The 24559-nt window shown below is 38.8% G+C and overlaps 1 protein-coding gene and 1 pseudogene across 4 annotated transcripts in view; one reads left to right on the forward strand and one right to left on the reverse strand.

Moving 5' to 3' along the window:
* Positions 1 to 2970: 2970 nt before the first annotated feature.
* Positions 2971 to 24559, forward strand: part of HDHD2 (haloacid dehalogenase like hydrolase domain containing 2) — a 36071-nt gene continuing 14482 nt past the window's right edge. For 2 of the 4 annotated variants that reach the window (XM_055323814.1, XM_055323816.1), the window contains exons 1-4: positions 2972 to 3114; positions 11216 to 11363; positions 15132 to 15340; positions 18443 to 18527. In XM_055323814.1, coding sequence (XP_055179789.1) covers positions 15301 to 15340; positions 18443 to 18527 — 125 coding nt within the window. In that variant the 5' untranslated portion in view covers positions 2972 to 3114; positions 11216 to 11363; positions 15132 to 15300. Of the gene's footprint in view, positions 3115 to 3351; positions 3415 to 11215; positions 11364 to 15131; positions 15341 to 18442; positions 18528 to 24559 lie in introns of those variants that run through there. The other 2 variants (XM_055323817.1, XM_055323815.1) reach the window with 2 other exon arrangements.
* LOC129508989 (GTP-binding nuclear protein Ran-like) lies at positions 12104 to 13046 on the reverse strand (annotated as a pseudogene).

Here is a 24559-nt window from a genome sequence, read left to right on the forward strand (position 1 = left end):
CCACAGGCCATACAGAATTTTTAAAAGAAAGAAAAGAGAGACCTTGGTCTGATGCCATGTTCTTGTAAAACTTCATACCTTCATGCACATTTAGTAGCAGGATACCATCCAAGTTCAGACTCCATTGGAGAGCAGTCATAGCAGGGCAGCATCTGAGTATTCTGTAGCTAAGTGGTTCTGAGGAGAGTGAAACACTAAATATAAAAATGTTTCATCTCTGGAGGCCACAGTTCTAGCTTCAGTGTGCCTGAAGGGAAGTCTATAAGCTTTCACAGGTTAGTCCTGATTTCTCCAGAGTAGTTGAGATTCCATAACTATAAGTATCTTAGTTGACAGTAACTTGAATATCTCCTTGTCTGCTCACATCCTCCCCCTTAGCCATTCTCATTGTTAACAATTGGTGATCATTCTATACTCTAAATATCCGAAATGTTGGTGGTCCTTATGTATTCTGATCCTGTGTCTATATGCTTCTCACCTATCAAGAAGGATCTTGGTTCAAGTGTAGATGTTAACCAGATTCATACCCGGGTCCTTAATTAAGTACAGTGGTTTTCAAGTTTTGATCATTAATGCTAGAACCAGATTCCAAAAGGGATAACACAAAACTGTAATGCTACACTATCTAGAACAGATGAGAGCAGTCCATTTATTTATTTCTAGTTGAAGCAGGGATGGGGCCCAAAAGCCCACGGTTCAACCTCTACCCTACCCTTGTCATCCTTCCTAAGGTACTTCCACAAAACTCTTAAGTTTTCAAAACTTAGTTTAAAAGTATCTTTAAAAAAAATTTAAAAAAAAATTTAAAAAAATAAAAGTATCTTTAAAAAAAAATCTCTAGTTAGAGTAGGCAGTGTGATCTGTAGTCTACGGGTATATGCTATCACTTGATTGTACATGTACTCATGAAATGACTTGAGAGAAAGCAATGTATTTGTAGTAAAAAGAATGGGAGGCAGGATATTTCTAAAATGCCAAACAAAACCTTTTATCATGACTTAAGACAAACTTCGTAAGACCTCAGTTTTCAGTTGCTTCATCTGTAAAACTGGTTAAGAACTATTTTAGAAGAGAACTTTCCAGGTAATTCATATATGTATACCTTTTCCAGGTCACTAATCTTTGATTCTAGATGTACCTCAACCAAAGAATTGTTCTCCCGAAGTGTTTTTGGTGAAATAAATCACTTTCTCAGTGCCTCATAGTTTCAAAGTTATTTCAGATAATAAAACTTTGATACTAAGCAAAATGGATTTATTTTTTGCTGAAATTTTTCTTGGCCCCTGATTGATCATTAGATGCTAGGTGTTGTGAAAACATTCTGTGCAAGGACCTGGGACACATAGTGGGCAATGCCCAAGGGTATTGATCAAGGTGAGTTTTGGAATCTTGTTTTTATTTCAGTTCTTATACGGCTTTATTCCCTCTTTGTGTTTTTGCACCATCTTTCTCTTTTCCAAATTCAATGCCTCCTTTTTTTCTTTGTCAATAACATTTCTTTTCATTATTGAAGTAGTGTTGGTGTACAATGCTAATACATCCAGGTATATAGCATAGTGACTTGACAGTTCTATACATTGTGTGGTGCTTACCTCTATAAGTGTAGTCACCATCTGTTTAGACATCCTATCCCTTCTTAACTCATCTTGCCCTTTGGCAAGCAAAATCATTTGAGACTTTTGAGGGGAAGTCATTAGTCCTGTTCACTTATTCCACGTTATAGTGAATGACGCCATTGTTTATACTACCAAATAGGTCAAGCCTGGAATTTAGTAATTCTCTTGATGCCTTCCTCTCCCTTGCCATTTAATCTGTCAAAAATTTCTATTTTACCCCCTAAAGATCTCTTGAATTTGCTTTGTTTCCCCATAAATTTAAGCATCTCTCTTGTAGCCCTGCAGTAGCTTACCTGGTCTTGCGTACAATTTGGCCCCTCTTCCATCCATTCTCCATACTGCAGCCAGAGTAAGCATTTGGAAAATTGCAAGTATTAATATTACCCACTTGCTTAAAATCCTTCAGTGCTGTTTTAGTCTGGTCACAGCTCTTAGTTCTGAAGGGGAAACTAGGAGCAGATTGCTTCAACCAAGTATGCCCTCACATAGAAAATAGACAACAAATATGAATAAACTGAAACCAACCTCCAGATTCAGTGAGGAGGAAAAGTAGAGGGTCACCAGTGCAGAGAAGAGTTCTATCATACCGTGGCAGACTGCAGCACCGGACAAGAGGGGATGTTGGATGGGTTCTAGCAGCATGAATCCCCAATCAAGGAGTTCCCTATGTGTAAACCAGAGTGTGTATCCCGTTATGTCAGACTGCTCTAGCTAGGGTTTCATCTAGTCGTTTTTCATAGAGATTGCATAGGATAACCGGCTTTGGATTAAAAGCAGGCCGTGTGGATCAAAGAGACTCCCAGCATGTGCGCGGGAGGGGAGCAAGCAGTGAGGGAGATGGTTCCCCGCACTTCCAGATACTGATCCTCTAGGGACGCCAGGCAGGATTGGCGAGTTGGCAGCCTAAGGTTTGGCAATAGCTGGCGTAGGAAAAGAGGAACTTCAGTGCCTGAGAGGGTGGTTAACAGCTACGAGTGCCAGGTGCTAGTCCAGTAGCAAAGCAGTTAATAACTTCAGAGATCGGGTATTTCAAGGAGAGTATCAAGACGACTTCTGAGTTACCCCTCGAGAATGGGCATGACCGGCGCAGTGAGGGGAGGGTGCGGCAAGGAAAGGTACTCCACACGTGATTCACCAATGGCTCTAGAAGGGGAAAGAGCCGCTGAGCAAAAAGGCAGCGGTGCCGTTTCTCCTGCATCTGCGGCTAAGCACGCCACGCCCTTGAGGTGTCAGGAGCAACATTCCCACCTCCAAGGTGCTGAAGGGGCGAGACTAGACTCCGGAGCGCGCCCCCGCAGCCGGGAGGGGGCCGTGGGCGGATGGGGCGGAGCCCGGCCGGGGAGAGGCGGGACTTCCGGTGCGGCGGCCGGCCCAGTTTCCGGCGACTCCGGCCGCCTGCCTGCGGCTTCGGACTGACGTGAAGGACGCTGCGGACGGCGGGGCTGTGCTGACTTTCCTGGGAGCGGGGCTACTGCTGAGGACGGCGTGCGGAGCAGGGGTGAGGAACCGCTGTGGGACGGGCGACCTCTCGCCCGTGCGGAGGCGGCATTTCTTTGTGAGAGAGCTCGGGGACACAGCCGTTGCGTCTCAGGCCACCCCTTCCTGGGCCGCGGACCAACCCGCGCGCGCCCTCCGTGACGACGGTCCCGCCCCTCGCTGCTGCTGGGCCACCACGCATGCGCGCGGCTCCAGGCCCCTCCCCGCGGGCCGGGGGCGGGGCTGCGGGCTCGGGGGCACCCAGCGGCTGGGTGTGGTGGACCTTCCCCTGGACTGGATTCCCAAGCCGGCACCTCTTCCGGTCAGTCAGGCCAGGTCCCGAGTGGTGCACTGGGGCCCGTTCCCACCCAGGAGATGGAGGAGATCGCCGTTGTCAGTGCCGAGACGTTACGGAGACAGGGATTCACGAACTGGGTTAACTCAGCATCCTGCCCTGAGCGATCAGTAGTGCAGCGGAAAAGGCAACGCTGCTCCTCTTTCTTCAGAGAGCTTAACACTCTGGTGGACCCAGTGATAAGTGGGATAATAGGAACACACTGGGGCGGCGGGGGGGGCTCCTGGCCCAGCCCTGGGAGAAGAGGAGTCGGACTCCTCAATGCCAGAGGGAAGGGATGCTGATCTGGGACCTATGAACTGCAGGAGTTGGCCAGAGAAAGGGAGGGTGCAGGGACGGGGGTGGTAGGAGGCCGAGAACCAAAGTGGTTCCAGACAGAAGTCCAGCGATGAGGGAGGTCAGGGGTAGGCCTGGTAGGCCCCTGCAGTGCCGTGAAACTTTGCTGTGGGAGCAGAGACCGAGGAGTTGGAGAGGTAAGGCCGGGCTCTGCACACCAGTATCCATCGCTCACTCTCTCCTGAGGGCAGTGCAGAGCAACTGGAAGATTTTTTAACTGGTTAGTGACCGAATAATAGTGTCATTTACTGAGTGCATATACAGTGGTTCCAGACCTTCTACTGGAAGTACGTAGGGAAGAAAAGAGAATTTGTATTCTCCGGGAGGTCTAGGAGGCATTTTCTACAAAGCCCTAACCTCCCAGGAGAAAATTGTTTGTTGAAACCTCCTGTTCTAGATATTTATAAGACACACAAGACTTGAATGATAAACCAGAGCATATACTAGGTTTGGTATAAAATGTTTTCTCAGATCCTCAGGTTATTCTGATGCTCTAGGGCTTTGCATCATGTATATCCTGTGGTTTCTGTAGTCCTTGACCACATGCATCATGTACCCTCCCCTCCACCCCCAGGTACATAACCCAGCCTTTCTGTGTGCAGAACACTGTTCACAATACATGTGTTAACTTTCTTTGATTGTCCTACCAACCATTAGAAATGGGAGTAATTCTTTATACTCAAACACTGTAGAACCTACCTCTGAGAGGTTAAAAAAATCGCCCATGTTCACCCAGCTAGTGAGTTGACCTTCAAACCCAGGCGCTTTGCAACCCCTTAGTTCTGGGACTTCACTACTTCACTTCGGGAAATGGATTTGGGGCTGGAAATAAGGAGATTTGAAGCAGAGAAGACATTTAGGGAATTGTTGAAACAGGCTAGATGAGAGGTGATTTCAAAACCCAAGATAGTTTTAGTAACGATAAAGAGAAATGAGTGGATTCAAAGGACGTAGAGGTGTCACGAATTGGCATTTGACTGAATAGGAGGAAGCAGTGGGGAGAGCCTGGTGGCTACATCTGGGTTGCTGGGGCGGCCATTCACTCATAAGGATTGTAGGAAAAAGCAGCTTTGAGGATAACAAGGGCTTGTTGGACTGAGATGCACCACAGTATTCACGAGATGTCTGTCCTTCTGATGTATCTTGAAGACTTCCCTTCAGCCTGAGAGAATTTACTTTTCTTCTTTGCATTGAATATGTTCCGTTCGTTATCAGTTATTGATGACTTTCTGAGTTGTTGATGACCTACTTTCTAAGATATATCCCCAGTAACCTGTTCAAACTGGGAGATGGCGGGACATGGACTACTTCTGAAGCCTTTGCCTGTCTTTTGGAGGTGACACATGTATTTTACAATTGATTTTATCAAATACTGACCTGTAGTTCAAGTAACAAGTATTAAAAAAGTTCAGACGAGATCATGGCTGAAGTGGTCAAGGCCTGTAGTGGAGCTAATTGAGTAAGTGTGTGTGTGTGTGTGTGTGTGTGTGTGTGTATTTAGATTTTATTTATTCATGAAAGACACAGAAGCAGAGACACAGGCCGAGGGAGAAGCAGGCTCCCTGCGAGGAGCCCGATGCAAGACTCGATCCCAGGACCCTGGGACCATACCTTGAGCCAAAGGCCAATGCTCAACCACTGAACCACCCAGATACCCGAGGAAGTATATTTTGAAGTTGGAGTGGGGTACCTCAGGTTTTTTTTCTTCTAGGCCTCAATCACTCTCAGATATGTAATGCTCCAGAGAGCATTTTAGAATTTAAAAGCTATGTTCTGTGGGCGTCTGGGTGGCTCAGTGGTTGAGTGTCTGCCTTCAGCTCAGGTCGTGATCCCCAGGTCCTGGGATCGAGTCCTACATTGGGCTCCCTGTGGGGCGCCTGCTTGAACTGCCTGTGTCTCTGCCTCTCTTTCTGCGTCTCTCATGAATGGATGAGTAAAATCTTTAGAATTATTTTTTTTTAACTTTTATTTATGATAGTCACACAGAGAGAGAGAGAGAGAGGCAGAGACATAGGCAGAGGGAGAAGCAGGCTCCATGCACCTGGAGCCCGACGTGGGACTCGATCCCGGGTCTCCAGGATGGCGCCCTGGGCCAAAGGCAGGCGCCAAACCGCTGCGCCACCCAGGGATCCCGAGTAAAATCTTTAAAAAAAAATTGTGTTCTGTGAAACTGATGAAAGCAAAAATACAGGTTTTTTAAATACTTTGGTAACATTAAGCCTATGTGGATGCTTCGGTAAGGATGAATATTACCAGTATTTATTATGACCATTTGCTAGCTCTAGTTTTACAGGTTTATTTTTTTTTAAACAGTACAATTCTTTTATTGTTTATCCAGTCTTGTTTATATTTTGTTCTTTAATTACCTTCAAGTTAACATTTTTTATTAAGTACAGATGTTGCCCATTGTTCTACTGGGTTGTTTGTCTTAATATTTATAGTTTATGTTTTCTGGATTCTGGTCTTTTCTCACATGTGTTGGAAATTTGTTTTTCACTCTGTATATTTTCACACTCTTTCTCTCTTTTCAGTACTTTAAAAAAACTTTTTTTTTCCAGCAATTGAATTCATTGGCCTTTTCCTCTTTGGTAGTGCTTTTTATGTCTTAAAAAGCTATTCCTATTCTCAAGTCATGAAGATATTCTCCTACTTAAAAACTTTACAGTTTTTGCTGCCATAAACAGATGGTTATTTCATCTACCTGGGGGAAAAACTTTGTGTGATGTTATAGGGGAGTGCAATTTAATTTTTTCTTCTGTGGGTATTCAATTGTTCTAATGTTATTGACCATGTCATTGTTTCTTCATGGATCTGAAATTACCTCTGTCATGTCTGGCTTCTACACATGGGGTAGGGGGTTGTTTTCTGGATTCTCTCTTCTGTTCCAGTGATCAGTTTGTCTTTATGTGCTGATACCACAACATCTTAATTACAAGACCTCATTAATCAAATCTAAATATTAGGTAAAGCAAGGTCCCACCTTCTTTTTCTTCTTCAGTCATGGCTAAGGTATCTTGGCTGTCTTTGGCCATTTGCAGTGATATATATATATAGCTTTTAGAATCAGCTTATCAAGTTCTACAAAACACTTTTTGAGATAGTGTTTCAAATTGTACTCAATCTATAGATCATTATAGGGAAAATTGACATCTTTACAATATTGGGTCTTTTAATCCATGAAAATGGTACCTCTCTATATATTTGACTTTTTTGTGGCTTTCATTGAAGTTTTTTTGTTTTTTATTTTTAAAGATTTTATTTATTTATTCATGAGAGACACAGAGAGGCAGAGACACAGGCAGAGGGAGCAGCAGGCTCCATGCAGGGAGCCCACTGTGGGACTCGATCCCAGGACCTCGGGATCATGACCTGAACCAAAAGCAGATGCTCAACCACTGAGCCACCTAGGTGCCCCTTCTTTGAAGTTTTTAAATTTTGACATAAAAATGTTGACATCTTTTATTAGACTTTTCCTGGTAACTTTATATTTTATGATACTATTGCAAGTAATATTTTTAAATTAGTTTTCTAATTATTTTTAGTGACATGTAAATGAAAATAATTTTTAATATTAATTGCTATACTTTCCTGCTGTCTTAGAATCTTGAATTTTTTGTATATACATTCATAACATGTATCAATAGCAATAGTTTTCTCTTTTCCAATCCTTATACCTTGTTTTTCTTGCCTACTATACTAGCTAGGGTATTATTTACACTGGTAAATGGAAGTGGTGATAGTAGCATCCTTGTGTTATTCCTATCTCAAAGAAAATATTTCCAGTATATTGCTGATAAGACTAATGTTGGCTGCAGCCTTTTTGTAGATAGTCTTTATCAGCTTACAGAAGTTCCTTTCCATTTTTATGTGCTCAGAGTATTTAGCATGTACACATGCTGAATTTTATCAATGCTTTTTCTGCGTGAATTGACATGCTCAGACATTATTTTACTTCTTCCACCTATTAATATAAACAACAGTGATTGGTTTTCTAATTTAAACCAACCTAAGGAAAAAAAATAAATAAACCAACCTAAGTAGGATAACCCCAATTTGGTCATAATTCTTTTAATATATTACTAGGTTGACAGTTATTTTCTTTCAGCACATTAAAAATGTTATTTTAATGTATTTGGACTTGTCATTGTTGCTGGTGTGAAGTCAGCTACCAGTCTATTGGGTCTTTGAAAGTCATGTGTCTTTTCCCTTGGCTGCCTGCAGGATCTTTGCCTTGCTTCCAGTGTACAGTTATGAATTTCTTTTTATTTGTCTTGCTTGGAATGCTTTGGGCTTTCTGAATCTGCACATGGATAGTTCTTCATGGTTTTTTTTGCACAGATTTTTCAGCCTTGTCTTTTATTTGTTAAACATGTAGGCCTATCAGGCCTATCCAGTGATCTGTCTGATAATCACATTATCACAGGAGCCCTTACAGGACTGCTTTATCCACTGTTGTTTCTGTAGGATCTTCTCTCTTATGATCTTTGTTTCTTTAGGTTACTTACTCATTATGCTTAGAATTTTATTTGATTTTATTTATGGAATTTTGTGGCTGTTTGGGCTGAAAGTAATGAGGAGGGTTTGCACTTAACTTCAGCCAGGCACCTGCTAGTTAAGATCATTGTAATTAAAATCCTGAAGGTTTTCTAATGACTTATCTTCAGTAATGTGAATTTGGTCTACAGACTGGGTCCAGGGCTGGCTTAAGGTTACTCATTCTTTATGGCACTTTCTTCCTTTTACTCTTTGGGCCAAGTTTCATAGCAGTTTATTTTCTTGTAGTTGACTGAGACAGGGTGGGGTGGGAATGTCAGTGATGGTTTATTTCTGGCTCATCCTTACACTGAAGGCTATGCTTTTAGATTGGGAGGATCTGTCTCTTCAGGTGGGCTCTGAGGTTTATTTTTTGTTTCCTAAAGGGATTGGGACAAGAGGGAGCTAAACATAACTTAATGTGGGCAAATGCTCTTAGGGCCAGAACAGGCTACAGTATTCTACTCATCTCCTTGCTTCTTGCTTTGACTCAGTCTAAGAAATTCTTATTTTCTTCCTTGCTCCTTGAGGCTTTATACACACACACACACAAATATACATATACATACATACACATATACACATATACACATACATATACACACATATACATACACCTTGAACAACATGGGTTTAAACTGTGCTCATCCACTTACACAGGATTTTTTTCAATAAATACAGTGTAATACTGTAAATGTATTTTCCTTGTGATTTTTAAATACTTTTTTCTAGCTTATTTTATTGTAAAAATAGAACATGCAATACATACGACATACAAAATACTTGTTAATCAACTGTTTATGTTATCAGTAAGGCTTCTAGTCAACAGTAGGCTATTAATAGTTAAGTTCAGGTGGAATCAAAAATTATACTTGTATTTCCAACTGTGCAGGGGTCAGCCTCCCTAGCCCACATGTTTTTCAGGGGTCAAATGTGTGTGTGTGTGTGTGTGTGTGTGTGTGTATTTTAATCTAGTATTGTTAAGTTTAATTTGGAGAGCTAATTTGGTTACATAGTCAGCTATATTATTGGAAGTGCAACTCCAAGAATGATTTTTTTAAAAAGAAGCATACCAGAGTTTATTCATCCACAAATATGTATTTACTTTTCAAAGTAGTCCGTGTAGGAGACTACAAGTTTCTGTCATTGCTCAGGATATATTTGGAACTGTTTTTTTGGAATTGGTTTCAGAGCTAGTAGCATATTCTTTTAAATATCTTTATTAGCTATAGTTGTCCTTCTTTAAAGATGTAACTCGGGCTTATCAGAGGATCCAGCAGTCACACTTTACATTTCTGTTTACCCAAATAATTGAAAACTTCTGTTAACAGAAAAACCTGTGCATGAATGTTTATAACTACTTTATTCATGATCACTGAAAACCAGAAATACCAAGATAAAATTCGACAGGAGAATGGATAAACTGTGGTATGTCCACATTTTGGGATACTGTTCAATAACAGGAGAAATGAGCTTTATTGATTCTGGCAAAAACATGGATGGATCTTCATTGCATTTTACTAAGTAAAAGAAGCCTACCCCAAAAGGCTACATATTCTATGATTTTATTCATATGACATTCTGAAAAAGAACTAGGGACAAAGAATATCAATGGTTGCCGAGAATTGGTGGAGGGAAGAGCAGTTGATTACAGGGGAGGTACACAGGGGGAACTTATAGGATAATATCTTTGATACTTGTTTGTATGTCTGAAATATTATAAAAACAAAAAATGGAAGAAAAAATAAGCTTTAAAAAAACTAAAAATGAAGTTCCCTCCTCTTCTCTTTAGCTTACCCGGTGTTCTTACTTATTCTGTTATTTTTAAACCATGCATATGCCTTATACTCCACTGTATATACAATGTAGCTCATAATAAGCAAATTTTAAAGGGGAAAATATGCAAAAGGAAAGTTGGATGTGGTTAAGGTAAGGAAACCCATCTCTTGACTAAAATGACTGTATAGCTTGAAATTTCTTTTCATTAGTGACCTGTAAACACTGCTAACTCCTTGACCACTTACGTCATGTCAGGCTATAATAGTAGAGATGGGCAATTAGAACATTTTCTTTCTTTCTTTCTTTCTTTTCTGATTTTTAGAATTTATTTATATATTCTAAGAGAGCACACATGTCCCTGCAGGGAGAGGGGCAGAGGAAGAGGGAGAGAGAGAATCATAAGCAGACTCCACCCCAGTCTGCTGTGGCTTTATCTCAAAATCTGGAGATCATAACCTAAGCTGAAGACAAGTGTCAGACACTTAACCAACTGAGCCATCCAAGTACCCTTGAACATTTTCATCTTATATAGCAAAAGATGAAAAAGATTTTGCCAGTGGTTTAAGGTTTTCCATCCATCTATTCTTCAGAGTACATTTGTTCATATTAAAATAAATGAATGGGGATGCCTGGGTGACTCCCCAGGCACTTGAACATCTGTCTTTGGCCCAGGCATGATCCCAGGGTCCGGTATGAACACCTCACATCAGGCTTCTTGTAGGGAGCCTGCTTCTTCCTCTGCCTATATCTTTGCCTCTCTCTTTGTACCTCTCATGAATAAATAAATAAAATCTTTAAAAAAATAAGATAAAATAACAAATGAATTGTTCCACCAAAGAATTATTTTAAGAAATCTGAAAGTAAATAGTAACTTCTCTTTTTTAATACTATTCCCCTTCCTACAGCTTTAATTCAAGATAAAAAAAAAAACCAACCATTCTAAAAGTTTCATGAATCAAATTATGGATTTTGGATTTTTAAAAACACATTCTTTTCTAAAAGAGAAGCAGCTTAATACTAAGTATTTTCTGGATATGAATGATATTTTTGAAGACTTACCCGTTTTTAATTGTCCATTGTTTCCTAAACTGTATTTTTAATTTCATTTGCTCTCTCCTAGGGAATGAAGGATGGCAGCACGCCGTGCGTTAAAAGCTGTTTTGGTGGATCTCAATGGCACACTTCACATTGAAGATGCAGCTGTGCCAGGCGCACAGGAAGCTCTTAAAAGGCAAGCTATTCTCCAGGTTCAGCTGACAAATATGTTTGTAAGTGCCATATTACCAAGGCAGATCATTAGCTAAATGGATGGCCTTAAGATGGCATTTCACCAGCTTACCATATATACAGGAACTGCCTTGGGTTTAGCCACAGGATATATGCACTGTAATTTCCTACAAACACCAGTTTCTAAACCTTTATTAGGTTTGGCCTTTTGATCTAGTCTTTTTGTTCTTTGTGTGTGTGTCTTTATCTAAGTCAGTAATGTAAATTTTGGAATGAAAACTTAAGATTCTAAAGTATGGAATAAATAGCGTTGGAAAATCACAGATGAACCCTGGAATCACAAAATGAAACACACACATGCACAAAGGCATAGCTCTGCCCTCTACCCCTTCACCCAAAATCTAGCATTGAGTATGCAACTGCTCAAGTAAAATTCAGTTAAGAGACTTGAAATTTTATATTGGTTTCCATCAACAAAATGTAATGCTTTTGAAGGTTAGAGACTATCTTATATTTCTTTTTTTTTTTTTCCATTTGAAACACAACTTTATTCTGATTCTAAATGAAAAGGAATGGGAATGACAGTGACACGAGATTTCACCACTGGATATTGTGATGGGACTATAGCAGTCTCATATCTGAAACTCAGGAGGGAAACAGTTGCGTTCCAAAACAGCTAAATATGCAGGTCCAAAAAATGAAGGTGCTTTTTAAACTACCATACTCACTCCAAAGCCCATTTGTCTCCTTCAGCACCCCAAAGGTAAAGTTACATATTCAGCTATGTAAGAAAGTGGCAAACACATTCCCCCCCGCCCCCCGACATCACAGGACAGTTGCCTATAAAACTAGACTTCTGACCCCAGGCTTTCTCACAGGGCACTTTCTCACAGAGAGCATCCTTGTCCTCATCCAGGAGAGCAGTTGTCTGAGCAGCCTCTAGATCAGGTTCATTCTGTGCTGCCAAAGCTAGATCCATGATAATCTCTGGTGGGGCAAGAGCAGGTATGGTGGCAAACTCCCAAGTTAGGGTCTCCATTTAGTTTTCTAGCAAGCCCTGTGAACAGCTTTTCAAAGTTGTAGTTACTTTTGGCAGAAATGTCAATAGTACTAAAGGTTCTTCTTTCAGTGGAAGACAATAGATTTTGCCTTAATTGTCCTGTCCTTAATGTCTACTTTGTTGGGACACCTGGGTGGCTCAGTGGTTGAGCATCTGCCTTCAGCTCAGGACGAAATCCTAGAGTTCCAGGATGGAGTCCCACATCGGGCTCCCTGTGAGGAACCTGCTTCTCCCTCTGTCTGTGTCTCTGCCTCTCTCTATGTCTCTTATGAATAAATAAATAAAATCTTTAAAAGAAAATATGTCCATTTTGTTGCCACACAGCACAATGGGGATGTTTGCACACTCCTACCAAATCTCTTTGTCAGTTAGGCTCATTCTTGTAAATAACTATTGACATTACATTAAATGTTATAATGACACACAGGGCTTGGATGGAATAGCCATCCCTAAGCCCACCAAATTTCTCCTGATCAGCCATTTCCCCTACATTGAACTTAATAAGCCCTCTGTTGGTATGGACCTCAACACCCAAGGTGGCTGCTACTTCTCAAAATTCACCAGTCAGATGATGTTTCATGAATGTAGTTTTTTCCAGTTACCACCATCCCCAACCAACCAGCACAAGTTTGAACTGGACTTGGGGTCCTCCTTGGGCAGCCAATCATGTTGGTGCTTCCAAGGAACATCTCTGGCCCATCTCACTGAGCTCTTATATTTCTGACAGATCAACCACAACACTTAATGCAAGTCTACATATAAATTGGGGATATGGTAAAAATTTATTTAAGTGAACTGATGTTAGTGCTTCCGAATTCTGAAAAAATTACTCATCAGTCAGAACTAATAATGTTATTAAGTACCTTCATCCTAAAATACTTTAGGGAAGTTTTCAAAAATCAGCAGTACTTAGCATGTGGTGCGTAGCATTTTCCAACCTTAAAATATTCATAGTATGCTGTTTTTCAGAAAATGCAATGATTAGTGTCACAGCCAGGTGTTAGAGCAAAAGATGGAAACAGACTTTGTACTCTCAAGAAGCTTATTTCCCATTTGGGGAATCAATAAACAGAGAGAGGCTTATGTATCTATCTGGTAGGCCTCTGTTGGAATCTATCAGTTTAGTTAGAGTTACAATATTCATTATAAGTGGACAACATGTTTGAAGCCAAAAGAAAACCTGTTGCAGAGTTGGACTTTGTCTTGGCACAGTTTCTCTTTCTAGAGTTGGCTTTCTAGAGAAAAGGATGCCTGTTGTTCAGTCTCTTCTATTGGAGTAGAGCTTCTACTGCTTTAATGATGAGCTTTCTATTCGATTGAAAGAAAAATCTTTTATTTGTAGTAATCAGTGGACACCATCTCTAAGTTGCTCAGTAAACTGTGAACCTGCCAGTTTGCGGGGACAAGAACCTACACATTGTTCTCTTACTGGCACCAACTGGCATGGGGGTGGGGGTGGGGAGGGTTCCATCGCAAAGAAATCACTAGACTCTGTCACTGTTGGCTTTGGTTTCTGTGGAAGGAAAGAGACTATGGGAAGTTGAAGGACTAGTCAAAAGAAAAGTTTTTTTTTTTTTAATCCACATTAAAAGTGATGTGGTAATTTCCATACTTGTACTTGTTCATTTTTAATTATATTGGTAGTAGTTCTGTTGAAGTAATCAGTTTCTTTTGAGAGGTAAACCACCACATTTAATGTGTTTTTCAGAAAAGCTCTCACACAGACACTGTACAGGTAATCATAATTACAGCAAACCATTTAATCCTGGAAATTCATTTAATGCTCTTTGGGTGAATACCTAAAAATATTTTTTCTGATTTATTTGCTTGCTTGTTTTAATTGTGGTTGGTGCTGTTAGGTTTTGTGTCCATTTGAGACAGGTGTAAAACCGACTGAGCCATCCAAAAAAAAAGCAACAGGATATTGATATAAAATTTTAAATTGTGACTAAATTAAAATTATTTTTAGATTTTGGATTAAAATACTGTAGGTCTAACAAAATAATTTCCATTTGTAAAGAAAGCTAGACTATCATGAATTGTCTCTCTGGTACCGGCTTACCAGTTTAGGTTCCAGAAGCAGATCATAAAATCAAACAGTCCTGTATGTAGGTAGTTCAGGGGGAAAACACATTTCAGTCTGGACAACTGGAATATTTCTTTGAGCTTTCCAGACAGCTTCTGCCTATTAACTTAGTAACACTCAAGTGTTGAGCCACTAATTGGGAAGAAGGAAAAAACATTCTGAAGTATCCTCTGTTCTGTTGATATGGATCAGAAGCTGTACCAGTATAGATCGGAGTTCCTACCTGGGTTCTACTGCCACACACACACACCCCAGCTGTGCAAAGTTGAGCAGTCACTTAACTCCTTGGCTTCTGTTGTCTCAAATTTAAGAGAAGGTTGTACTAGTAGATAATCTCTAAGGTAACTTATCTTTCATAATCTGTGAGTACAGTGGTTACCAAGCTTTGTTTTTTTTTCACTTTACTAAAACCCTGTGGCAAACCTTAGTTATAGAAGGCCCTCAAAAAGGTAGACATAGGTTTTACATTTTGACTTTGCATCCTTTGGAGATGAAGCAGTCCACAGGGTGTGGATAATTTGTAAAAAAGCTCATTAGCAGTAAAAATTTTTACATGGTGACTTAATCTTCATTTTCTGACCTTTGGCAAGTGCTATCAAATTAGATTTTATGGGGATTAGGATGTAAAAGCTGCCTATTGACATCTAAATTTTACTTTCCCAGGTTACGCGGTACTTCTGTAATCATTAGGTTTGTGACCAATACAACCAAAGAGAGCAAGCAAGACCTTTTGGATAGGTTGAAAAAATTGGAGTTTGATATCTCTGAAGATGAAATATTCACTTCTCTGACTGCCGCCAGAAATTTAGTAGATCAGAAACAGGTTCGACCCATGCTGCTAGTGGATGATCGGGCACTACCTGATTTCAAAGGTAGGGGAAATTGGAAAGACATAGAAATTGGTTCTTCATACTTGCTTACAAATCATTCTAAAACTGGACATTTACAAGTGTCTGTGTCAGATTGCCTCTTATTATTATGGAAATGGTCAACAGTTTTAATCTAAATTCACGTTTCCCAAACCTGTTTTGACTACAGTCCACAATATGCACATAATATAGTAACCCAGTAGATATATGTTTGTGTTTATGTATGTTAAACAATACTTACTATTGGAAATGTACTCCATTCTCTATTTGGTTTATTTAATTGTTTGATTTTCATGCTGCTTAGAGCCCTCCAAATTAGCTTCACGATCTGCTAATGAATCATGGCCCACAGTTTGAAAAAACACAAGTCAAAATCACTTTGTGTATTATAATCCTTAATCTGGGAGTCACTGTATTAGTTTGAATAAATGAGATAAACTAAGATCTACTTACTTAAAAATAAGTCTTGGAATCTTACATTTTATTTCAGTTTTTGTTAATAGAATTAATCTGATCCCACTTAAAAATGATTGATTATAGGGAGTTTATATTTATGCTGGACTTGGCTTTTGAGACTGATGAATAAATCTTAATAATATTGTGAAAAAAGATATTCTGTATAGTGTGAGGTTTTTGCAATGTCCATAAAGTATTTTCAATCAAAATAAAATAAAACTATTTTCTCTTTGGAAAAATTAACAGACTCTAGGAAAATACCCTGGTTTTATGAAGCTTTGCCACATTACTTTCTTTTATAAATGACAGAGTGAAATGACACAATATGGAAAAATGGGTATAAAAGCCTCATTATAAAACCATATGATGGCTTTACAAATAATGATTAGGGAAATTCAGCATGAATATATTGTATATCATTTGGCAGAACCTCAAAACTTATCAGGAAATAGAACACAGTATCAAGCAGAATTATAATTTTAAGGAACAGAAGCCAACAGAAAATACATTTCTTTTTTTTTTTTTTTTTTTTTTCAGAAAATACATTTCTTAAAAGGATCTAAATGCTGACAGTAATAAAAAATGGTGTACCTCCTATGGAGATTTGTCAATAGCTAGCAAAATGTATCTGAAGCAGAACTGCCACTTGTAGGAATCTATTCCTAAGAGGTGGCTACAAAAATACACAATGGCATACAATCAAAGTTGTTTGTTACGGTCTTATTTGAAATAACAAAGGATTGGAAACAACCCAAATGTTCATTGGAAAGGACTGTTTAAACTATGATATGTCCACAAAATAGAATGCCTTATAGCTGAAATATAAGTAAGGACAAATTCTGTCTCTTGATAAGGAGTGGTCTTCATAAGCTATATGAAGTGAAAAAGGGAGTTGTAGAAAACCTTACATATTTTCTGTGTAAGAAAATGAGAGGGAAATGGAGATCTATGGATTTGTCTTATAATTGTGAAAGGAAGCTAAAGAAGAATAAATGGGGGGATCCCTGGGTGGCTCAGCGGTTTGGCGCCTGCCTTCGGGCCAGGGCGTGATCCTGGAGTCCCGGGATCGAGTCCTGCATCGGTCTCCCTGCATGGAGCCTGCTTCTCCCTCTGCCTGTGTCTCTGCCTCTCTCTGTGTGTGTGTGTGTGTGTGTGTGTCTCTCATAAATAAATAAATAAATAAATAAATAAATAAATAAATAAATAAATAAATAAATAAATAAAATCTTAAAAAAGAAGAAGAAGAAGAATAAATGGGAAACTAGGAAAAGTGGTTATCTAAGTGGGAAGGAAGGGAGAAACGGATTAGGAGACAAAACTTCTCTAAAAGTACTTTGTATAGCTTTGCCTTTGGAACCATGTAAATATTTTGCATATTTAAAAGACAACTAAATGGTAAAAAATAATCCAGTCCCTGAAAACTAAAATCAAATTGAAACAAGTAAATTTAATTCTGTATCAAGTTGGTGACGTAAACCACTTAGAGAAAAGAGTTACTTCAAATGACTTTAAAATACAATATTTTGATTGTTCATGGTGTGATAAATTCTAAGGGTAAAAACTACATTCTGTAGTCTTAGTGTTATTAGTAATGTTGATAGTATTATTTTTAAATTATAGATACAGGATAAAGCAAAGTAGTAATTATGCTAATATTGGTAGTACCCATGATTTTATGTGTAAGTGAAAAGAGATACAAATATAAAAATCAAATAAGCTGTGTATTACTAATTTTGAATCAAAAATGTCATTATCAAAAAAAAAAAAGATGTCATTATCAACTCCCTTGTTCTCTGAAAAAATACACATTATCCAGATCTTCCACTGCAAAGACCTGGAAGCAGTGATAGCCAGTGCTCAGATGGTGGTGCACTACCATTTCTGAATTACTCAATACTTGTGGCTACTATAAGGAGGAAGTTGGGAATCTGGGTCTCTGCTCTATTTCTTCCCCTCACATTTTCGTGGAATTGACAATGAGAATGCTTCAGGGCAGGCCTTGAGTGAGGCAAATAGGCTTAGTTATATAGATAAGCCACAAAACCTTTCATCAGACTTTTAATAACTAATAGTGAATGTACCTGTTTGGTTTTCATATCTGAAGTTCTGTTATCAGATACCAAGACTTTAAAATATGCTTTAATTATAGAATAATATTTGTGGAACTAAGAGTGGATTAAGCATTAAGTAGAAAACTGTAGAATCTACAGGCATTCCATATTTATCAGAATGTGTTACCTCAGCTGTGTCAATTAGAAAGTTTAATTTCCTTGCCTCTTAGACTTTTAGTCCCTCATCAGTTGCTATTGATCTGATAGCTCTTAGAGAACTCATCGCTGTTCTTGTTGATTGTAATCAGTAAAACTTTTTAAAGTTAGAAATTGTCACTTGTTTGAGAACATCAAGTTACAAGTTTCCATTGAGATCTTCTAGTTACTGAGTAGCTATAACACCATGGAAAAAGAATATGCAAAAATACTAGGAGACTTTTTTTAAGTATTGCTTATACCTCCAAAGTACATTGGGCAGGATAATATCTTAAATTTCAGAGTATGGCTACAGCAAAAATTTGTATTTGATTGACTAAAGCCATTTTATTCTAAAACGTATCATTGCTGTTAAGAATTACATATTTTTTTCCATTCCCAGGAATACAAACAAGTGATCCTAACGCTGTGGTCATAGGATTGGCACCAGAACATTTTCATTATCAAATTCTGAATCAAGCCTTCCGGTAAGTCTTTAGCTCTTTATTTTTCATCTGATCATATATAATCCCCTCTTCCCTTCCTGAGTCTCTGTCATGGAAGGTTATAGATATATTTTACTTTCTGGCCACCCAAATTGTACATGAGGATAGATGTCTTCAAGATAACTTCAAGATCAACATTAAATCATATTTATTACTAGCTTGCTTAGTTTTTTAAAAATAATCAGTATGTTAAAAAGTGATGATCATTGGGGTTTTTCTGGTTTGTAGAATCAATTATCTTGGGGCAGAAATTCATAATAAAATTGCAGCTCTGAAGCTAGCAATTTTGTAATGGAACCCAAGTCCATGTGCCCAGTGGGCAGCAAAGCCAGTCACTGAGACATATCAGGTTTGCAGCAAGGAAAGAGTTTATTCAAGAAGCAGCCAAAAGAAGAGACTGGAGGACTAGCTTCTAATCTGCCTCCTCCAAGGAGGGAGAGAACAAATGTTTTATAATCAGAGGGGTTGAGATTATATACGTATTGATGAAAAGGGCAGGGAAACTTACACAGCTGTTAATGAGAAAAGATGGGATTGTGATCATTGAGCAAACGTATGTAACATCCCATGTTCACTTTGGGGTGAGGATTTGACACCAGAATGGGACAAAATTGAGCCCTGACATCAAAACGGTATCTTAGGACAAAGAGAAGAAGGTTGCTAGAGGCATGCTCTGAGAACTGACATGAACTGAATGGGATCTTCTTGGGTTATATCCAGCAAGGAATGCTGGGCTTTGCTTGTTCATAGGCTGGAACTGTATCAGATGACCTTGAGTCCAGGCTTCTGCAGAGACAGTTGATGGATATGTTAGTGGGGTCTGAAAAGATAGAATAGCTGATGAGGGGGCAACAGTTCTCTGAAAAACAAGCTTTACACTTTGGGCTTGTTTTAACCTCATTAATCCTGTGGGGCATGGTTTCAGTTTTATCTTTTATTATTATTCCTGTGATTCTCCATTGATGATGTTGTTCTCTGAAGGAAGGTATTACCTTGGTTAACACTCCAAAACAGTACATGTAATTCTTCCCTCAGTGACAGTCTAAGGGATTGAGAAAAGTTGACACATTTGACCACACTTTTTTTTAAGACTTGATTCATTTATTCATGAGAGACACACAGAGAGAGGCAGAGACACAGGCAGAGGGAGAAGCAGGCTCCCTGTGGGGAGTCAGATGCAAGACTCAATCCAGGACCCCAGGATCACGGCCTGAGCCAAAGGCAGATGCTCAACTGCTGAACCATCCCGGTGTCCCTTGACCACATTTTCAAAGAAATTATTTGATAAGTGATATTAGTAGTCTGAACTGGGATGGTAGCAGTATAGTTGAAGAAGCAGATTTAGGTAGTAGTATCAACATGACTAGATGGTTGGGTTTAGGGGGTGAATAAGACCAGTGAGTCAAGGTGGATGCCCAGATTTCTAACCTGAGCACATGTGACAGAGAACATTTTCTGTTTGGGGATCAGGGGGTGATAAGTGGCCTTTGCAGTATCTAAATGGAGGTGTTCCAATGGTTGCTGGCAGAAATGTGGAGAAATACAACATAGAAATGTTCTAAATCTTCACTTTTATGTCCATTTTGCTTAAATGAACTTTTCACTTTTGCTTTAAAAAGGAAGATGGCATCCTGGTTCTCATACTTAAGAATAGACTCTAGAGTGAGATTGATTTTTTTCCCTAGGATTTTTTATTTTTCATAGGTTTTTCATTTTTCATCTTGTCTTTTACTTCTTATCAAACCATTAAACCGTGTTATTTGCCTTTGAATTTATGATAAGTTAAGTAGCTCTAAATATTGCATCAGGATACATTGAACTTGCTTAAAAATTTTTTTTATAACGGCTAGGTAAATTTTTTGTATTTAATTACAAAGAATGTGATAAAAAACATGATTTTCTTACCAGTATGAAGATCTACAGGAATCATTCTAATGTATACTTGATGTAGAATTCATTTCTTGATGTAGATGTCCAAAAATGAGAATGTTTGTAGAAAACTTTAAAACTCACTACAGGGATCCCTGGGTGGCGCAGCGGTTTAGCGCCTGCCTTTGGCTCAGGGCGCGATCCTGGAGACCTAGGATTGAATCCCACATCGGGCTCCCGGTGCATGGAGCCTGCTTCTCCCTCTGCCTATGTCTCTGCCTCTCTCTCTCTCTGTGTGTGACTATCATAAATAAATAAAAATTAAAAAAAAAAAAACAATTAAAAAAAAAGACTTAAAAAAATAAAAATAAAAAATAAAACTCACTACAGGGTTCACACACCTGGCCATGTTATTTGCTGTTGATCTTGGAAATGGCTGTCCCCACAGATGGTCTTTATGGCCAAAAAAGCACTTTGGAAACAGCTACCTTTTTTCTTCATATGAACATTAATTTTAGATCCTTGGTTAATAGAAACTACAGCTACTTAATGCACTTTTATTTGTGACTCTCTTAGTCACTGTGATAGTCAAGTCTTTGTTTAAAAGGAACAAACTCGGGATCCCTGGGTGGCGCAGCGGTTTGGCGCCTGCCTTTGGCTCAGGGCGCGATCCTGGAGACCCGGGATCGAATCCCATATCGGGCTCCCGGTGCATGGAGCCTGCTTCTCCCTCTGCCTGTGTCTCTGCCTCTCTCTCTCTCTCTCTCTGTGTGACTATCATAAATAAATAAATTTAAAAAAAAAATAAAAGGAACAAACTCACTTTTTATAGTTGTTCAGTATCCATTCACTGTATTTTATTTCCTGAAGACCCATTGTTATGCCATGTTGCTTGAAGATGTGGGGTACATGGTATTAAAATTTATTTTGCTTCACCTACTTGAGTTATCCTACTTTAGCTTCTTGGGTTGCTGGGGGCAGGAGGGATGGACTATCTGACCTGCTCCTTAAGTAAGGTTTACCGCTATGCCGAAGTCAGTCTTCATGTGAAATGAAGAACCTGCTATGATTTCTTACTTCTAAACTTAACCCATTACCTTTTATCCATTTCTTTAGCCACAGAATTCAAGGAGAGGGTATTGACTGATTTTAACTGGTAATTTGGGAAGGACATATTTAATAGGAAGTTGGGAGGTCTCTGTCTTAGATGAATACTAGACTCAGGGTAATAAAAATGTATGTTGACATAATACTGACTTTGTAATTGCTCGGATGCTGTCTAATTAGTACACTTCCCTAACCATATTGATTTTTTTAAACACTACATTTTAAAACATTACAGTGCATTTATAGGTCAACTCTAATTTCACAAATGCACTTAACAGCTGGGTGGAGAATTAACAGAAGGATTTTAGGTCTTGCCCTTCTTTGCATATTGATGTCTCCACAGAGACTATGCCTTCCAACCAATGACTACAGCTGTTTGGATTGTGTGTGGCAAATATAGACATCTTAAATGAACCACCGATTAGTTAAATTACTATTCAGGTTGATAATGAGAATAAGCATTGGATTTTAAACCCCGTTGCATAGCTGCCTTGAATAACAGCTTCAGGGACATATTGCCCTCGGGCAGATACATCAACCTTCCATATTATACTGCCTCTTATTTACTGTGTTTTGAATGGATAACCCCCCCTCTCCCTGCAAAACAGACACACACACACACACACACACAAATGCATAGTACAGTCTGTCTACAAATATGTCTTAAATGTCTGAAATCCAGAAACCTGAATTTTAAGAATTGATTTAAGGAGAGGATAAGAACGACCTATAGGGAATAGACATGATTTGGGTTTGGATTCTAGAAGACATTCAAATCCTAAAAGCCATAGATGGCTTTCCCCCTTTTATCTAATACTGAAAGATACAAAGTATAACATAATGAACACTCTTATGCCTATCAGCCAGTTTAAGAATTCTAAATTATGAGCACATTTGATATCCCCTGAATATCGTTCCTTGATTTTATCGCCCAAGACCCAAAAGTAATCATGGTTTTGAATTTTGTGTTTATCATTGTCATATATTTGTTTATACTTATCACATATGGTAGGTATCCCTAAACAATATGTAGTATTATTTTGCATGTTTTATTCTTTATGTATTCATCAATTTGCTTTATCCCCTGGTAGTATTGTATGATTCATCAACATGAATATCCATAGCTCTAGTTCATTCATTTTCACAGCTGTAGTACTAGTTTGTAGCAAGGTCTTTTTTCATCTGCTGACCTGAGTTAGAAGCCCAAAGCTTGAGCATTTTATTAATAGACTAATTATAATTAAATTTGATGATCTTTATTAGGAGAAAGGATGCTAGGCAAGCAGATTGCTTAATAACCTAACTTGAACTTAAGTTACAAGACTAAAAAAAAAAAATTCAGCGCAAAAGTATTATGTTTTCATTGTAGAAAAGTTTAAATGCTCAAAAAGGAAAAGAATAAATAAAATTACCTGTAATCCTGCCACCTAAAGAGAGCCCAGTTAACATGCTAGCACACAGCTCATTTGTTTCCATGCACATAAATATTTAGATGAAAATGAGAAATATATATATATATATATATATATACACACACACACACACACAATGTGGTCACTTGCTTTTTAAAAACCCCACAATGTATTGTGCATGTTTTTCTATATTCTTTTTATTTATTTATTTATTTATTTATGATAGTCACAGAGAGAGAGAGAGAGAGAGAGGCAGAGGGAGAAGCAGGCTCCATGCACCGGGAGCCCGACGTGGGATTCGATCCCGGGTCTCCAGGATCACGCCCTGGGCCAAAGGCAGGCGCCAAACCGCTGCACCACCCAGGGATCCCGTTTTTCTATATTCTTAAATAGTCTTCCAAAACATGTTTGATTCCCACAGCATATTCCACTTCAAAAAGTGCAGTACATTGTGTAGCTGTTGGCTTCCTATCCTTGGTTATTTCCAGGATATTGAGGTTAGTTTTTAAAAAATGAGAACACGGGATCCCTGGGTGGCGCAGCGGTTTGGCGCCTGCCTTTGGCCCAGGGCGCGATTCTGGAGACCCCGGATCGAATCCCACATCCGGCTCCCGGTGCATGGAGCCTGCTTCTCCCTCTGCCTATGTCTCTGCCCCTCTCTCTCTCTCTCTCTCTCTCTCTCTCTCTCTCTCTCTGTGACTATCATAAAAATAAATAAAAATTAAAAAAAAATGAGAACACATATTTTAGGCAGTATTTATGGTTATTCCTTAAGATTGTTTTCAGAAGTATATGGTTGCTGAGTCAAAGGAATTTGGAGAGAAAACTACAGAAAATTGTTTAGCCTAGGAAAAATTAGGGGTTTTTTCCTCCTAACTTAAGAGTAGCTTCTTAAAATGTCATTAAAACTGAAAGTAAATGACATCCCAATTTTCACAGTTAAATGCAGAGATGAAGGCTACTTAAGAATAACGTTTTGAAACTTTGTTGATGACTTATTTTCTATAACTGTTGCCAGATACAGGAATCCTCTGAAAGTCTTAGAGGTGTGCAAAAATTAGGGTGTTTTGTTGTTGTTGTTGTTGTTGTTGTTGTATTGGTTTTTTGTTGTTGTTGTTGTTGTTGTTTTGGTTTGGGGAGGAGATTCTTATCTCCTTAAATGGTTTTTCTGTTCAATGTTGAATTGCTTTCTTTTCCCTGTCTTCTTAAGAAAAACTAAAACGTTTTTAACTAATTGGGGAAATTCTTTTATGGTCCAGGCACTCTAGCTACTCCAAGTAAAAGCTTCCAGCGAATAAATCACATAAATATACTACTACTGATCTTTTAAAATTTGATGTAAAATATGCATGGTAAGGTATACAAATTGTCAGTATACAACTCAGTAAAATTGTACACATAGCTATTCCTATGTAATCCCCACTCTGATCAAGAGATGGAACATTTACAGCACCCTGAAAGGCTCCCTACCCCGGCAACACCACCCCCCTTTCTTAAGGTCACCACTGTGATTTCTGTGTGTACTGCCAGTTCTTGATCTTCATGTGAATGAAATCATAATTGTAACATATTCATCTGTTCTTGAGATTACCCAAGTTGTTGCTTATAGCAATACTTAGGTTTTGT

Source organism: Nyctereutes procyonoides, unplaced genomic scaffold (assembly GCF_905146905.1).
Source record: "Nyctereutes procyonoides isolate TBG_1078 unplaced genomic scaffold, NYPRO_anot_genome, whole genome shotgun sequence".
In the NCBI taxonomy this organism is placed as follows: Eukaryota; Metazoa; Chordata; class Mammalia; order Carnivora; family Canidae; genus Nyctereutes; species Nyctereutes procyonoides.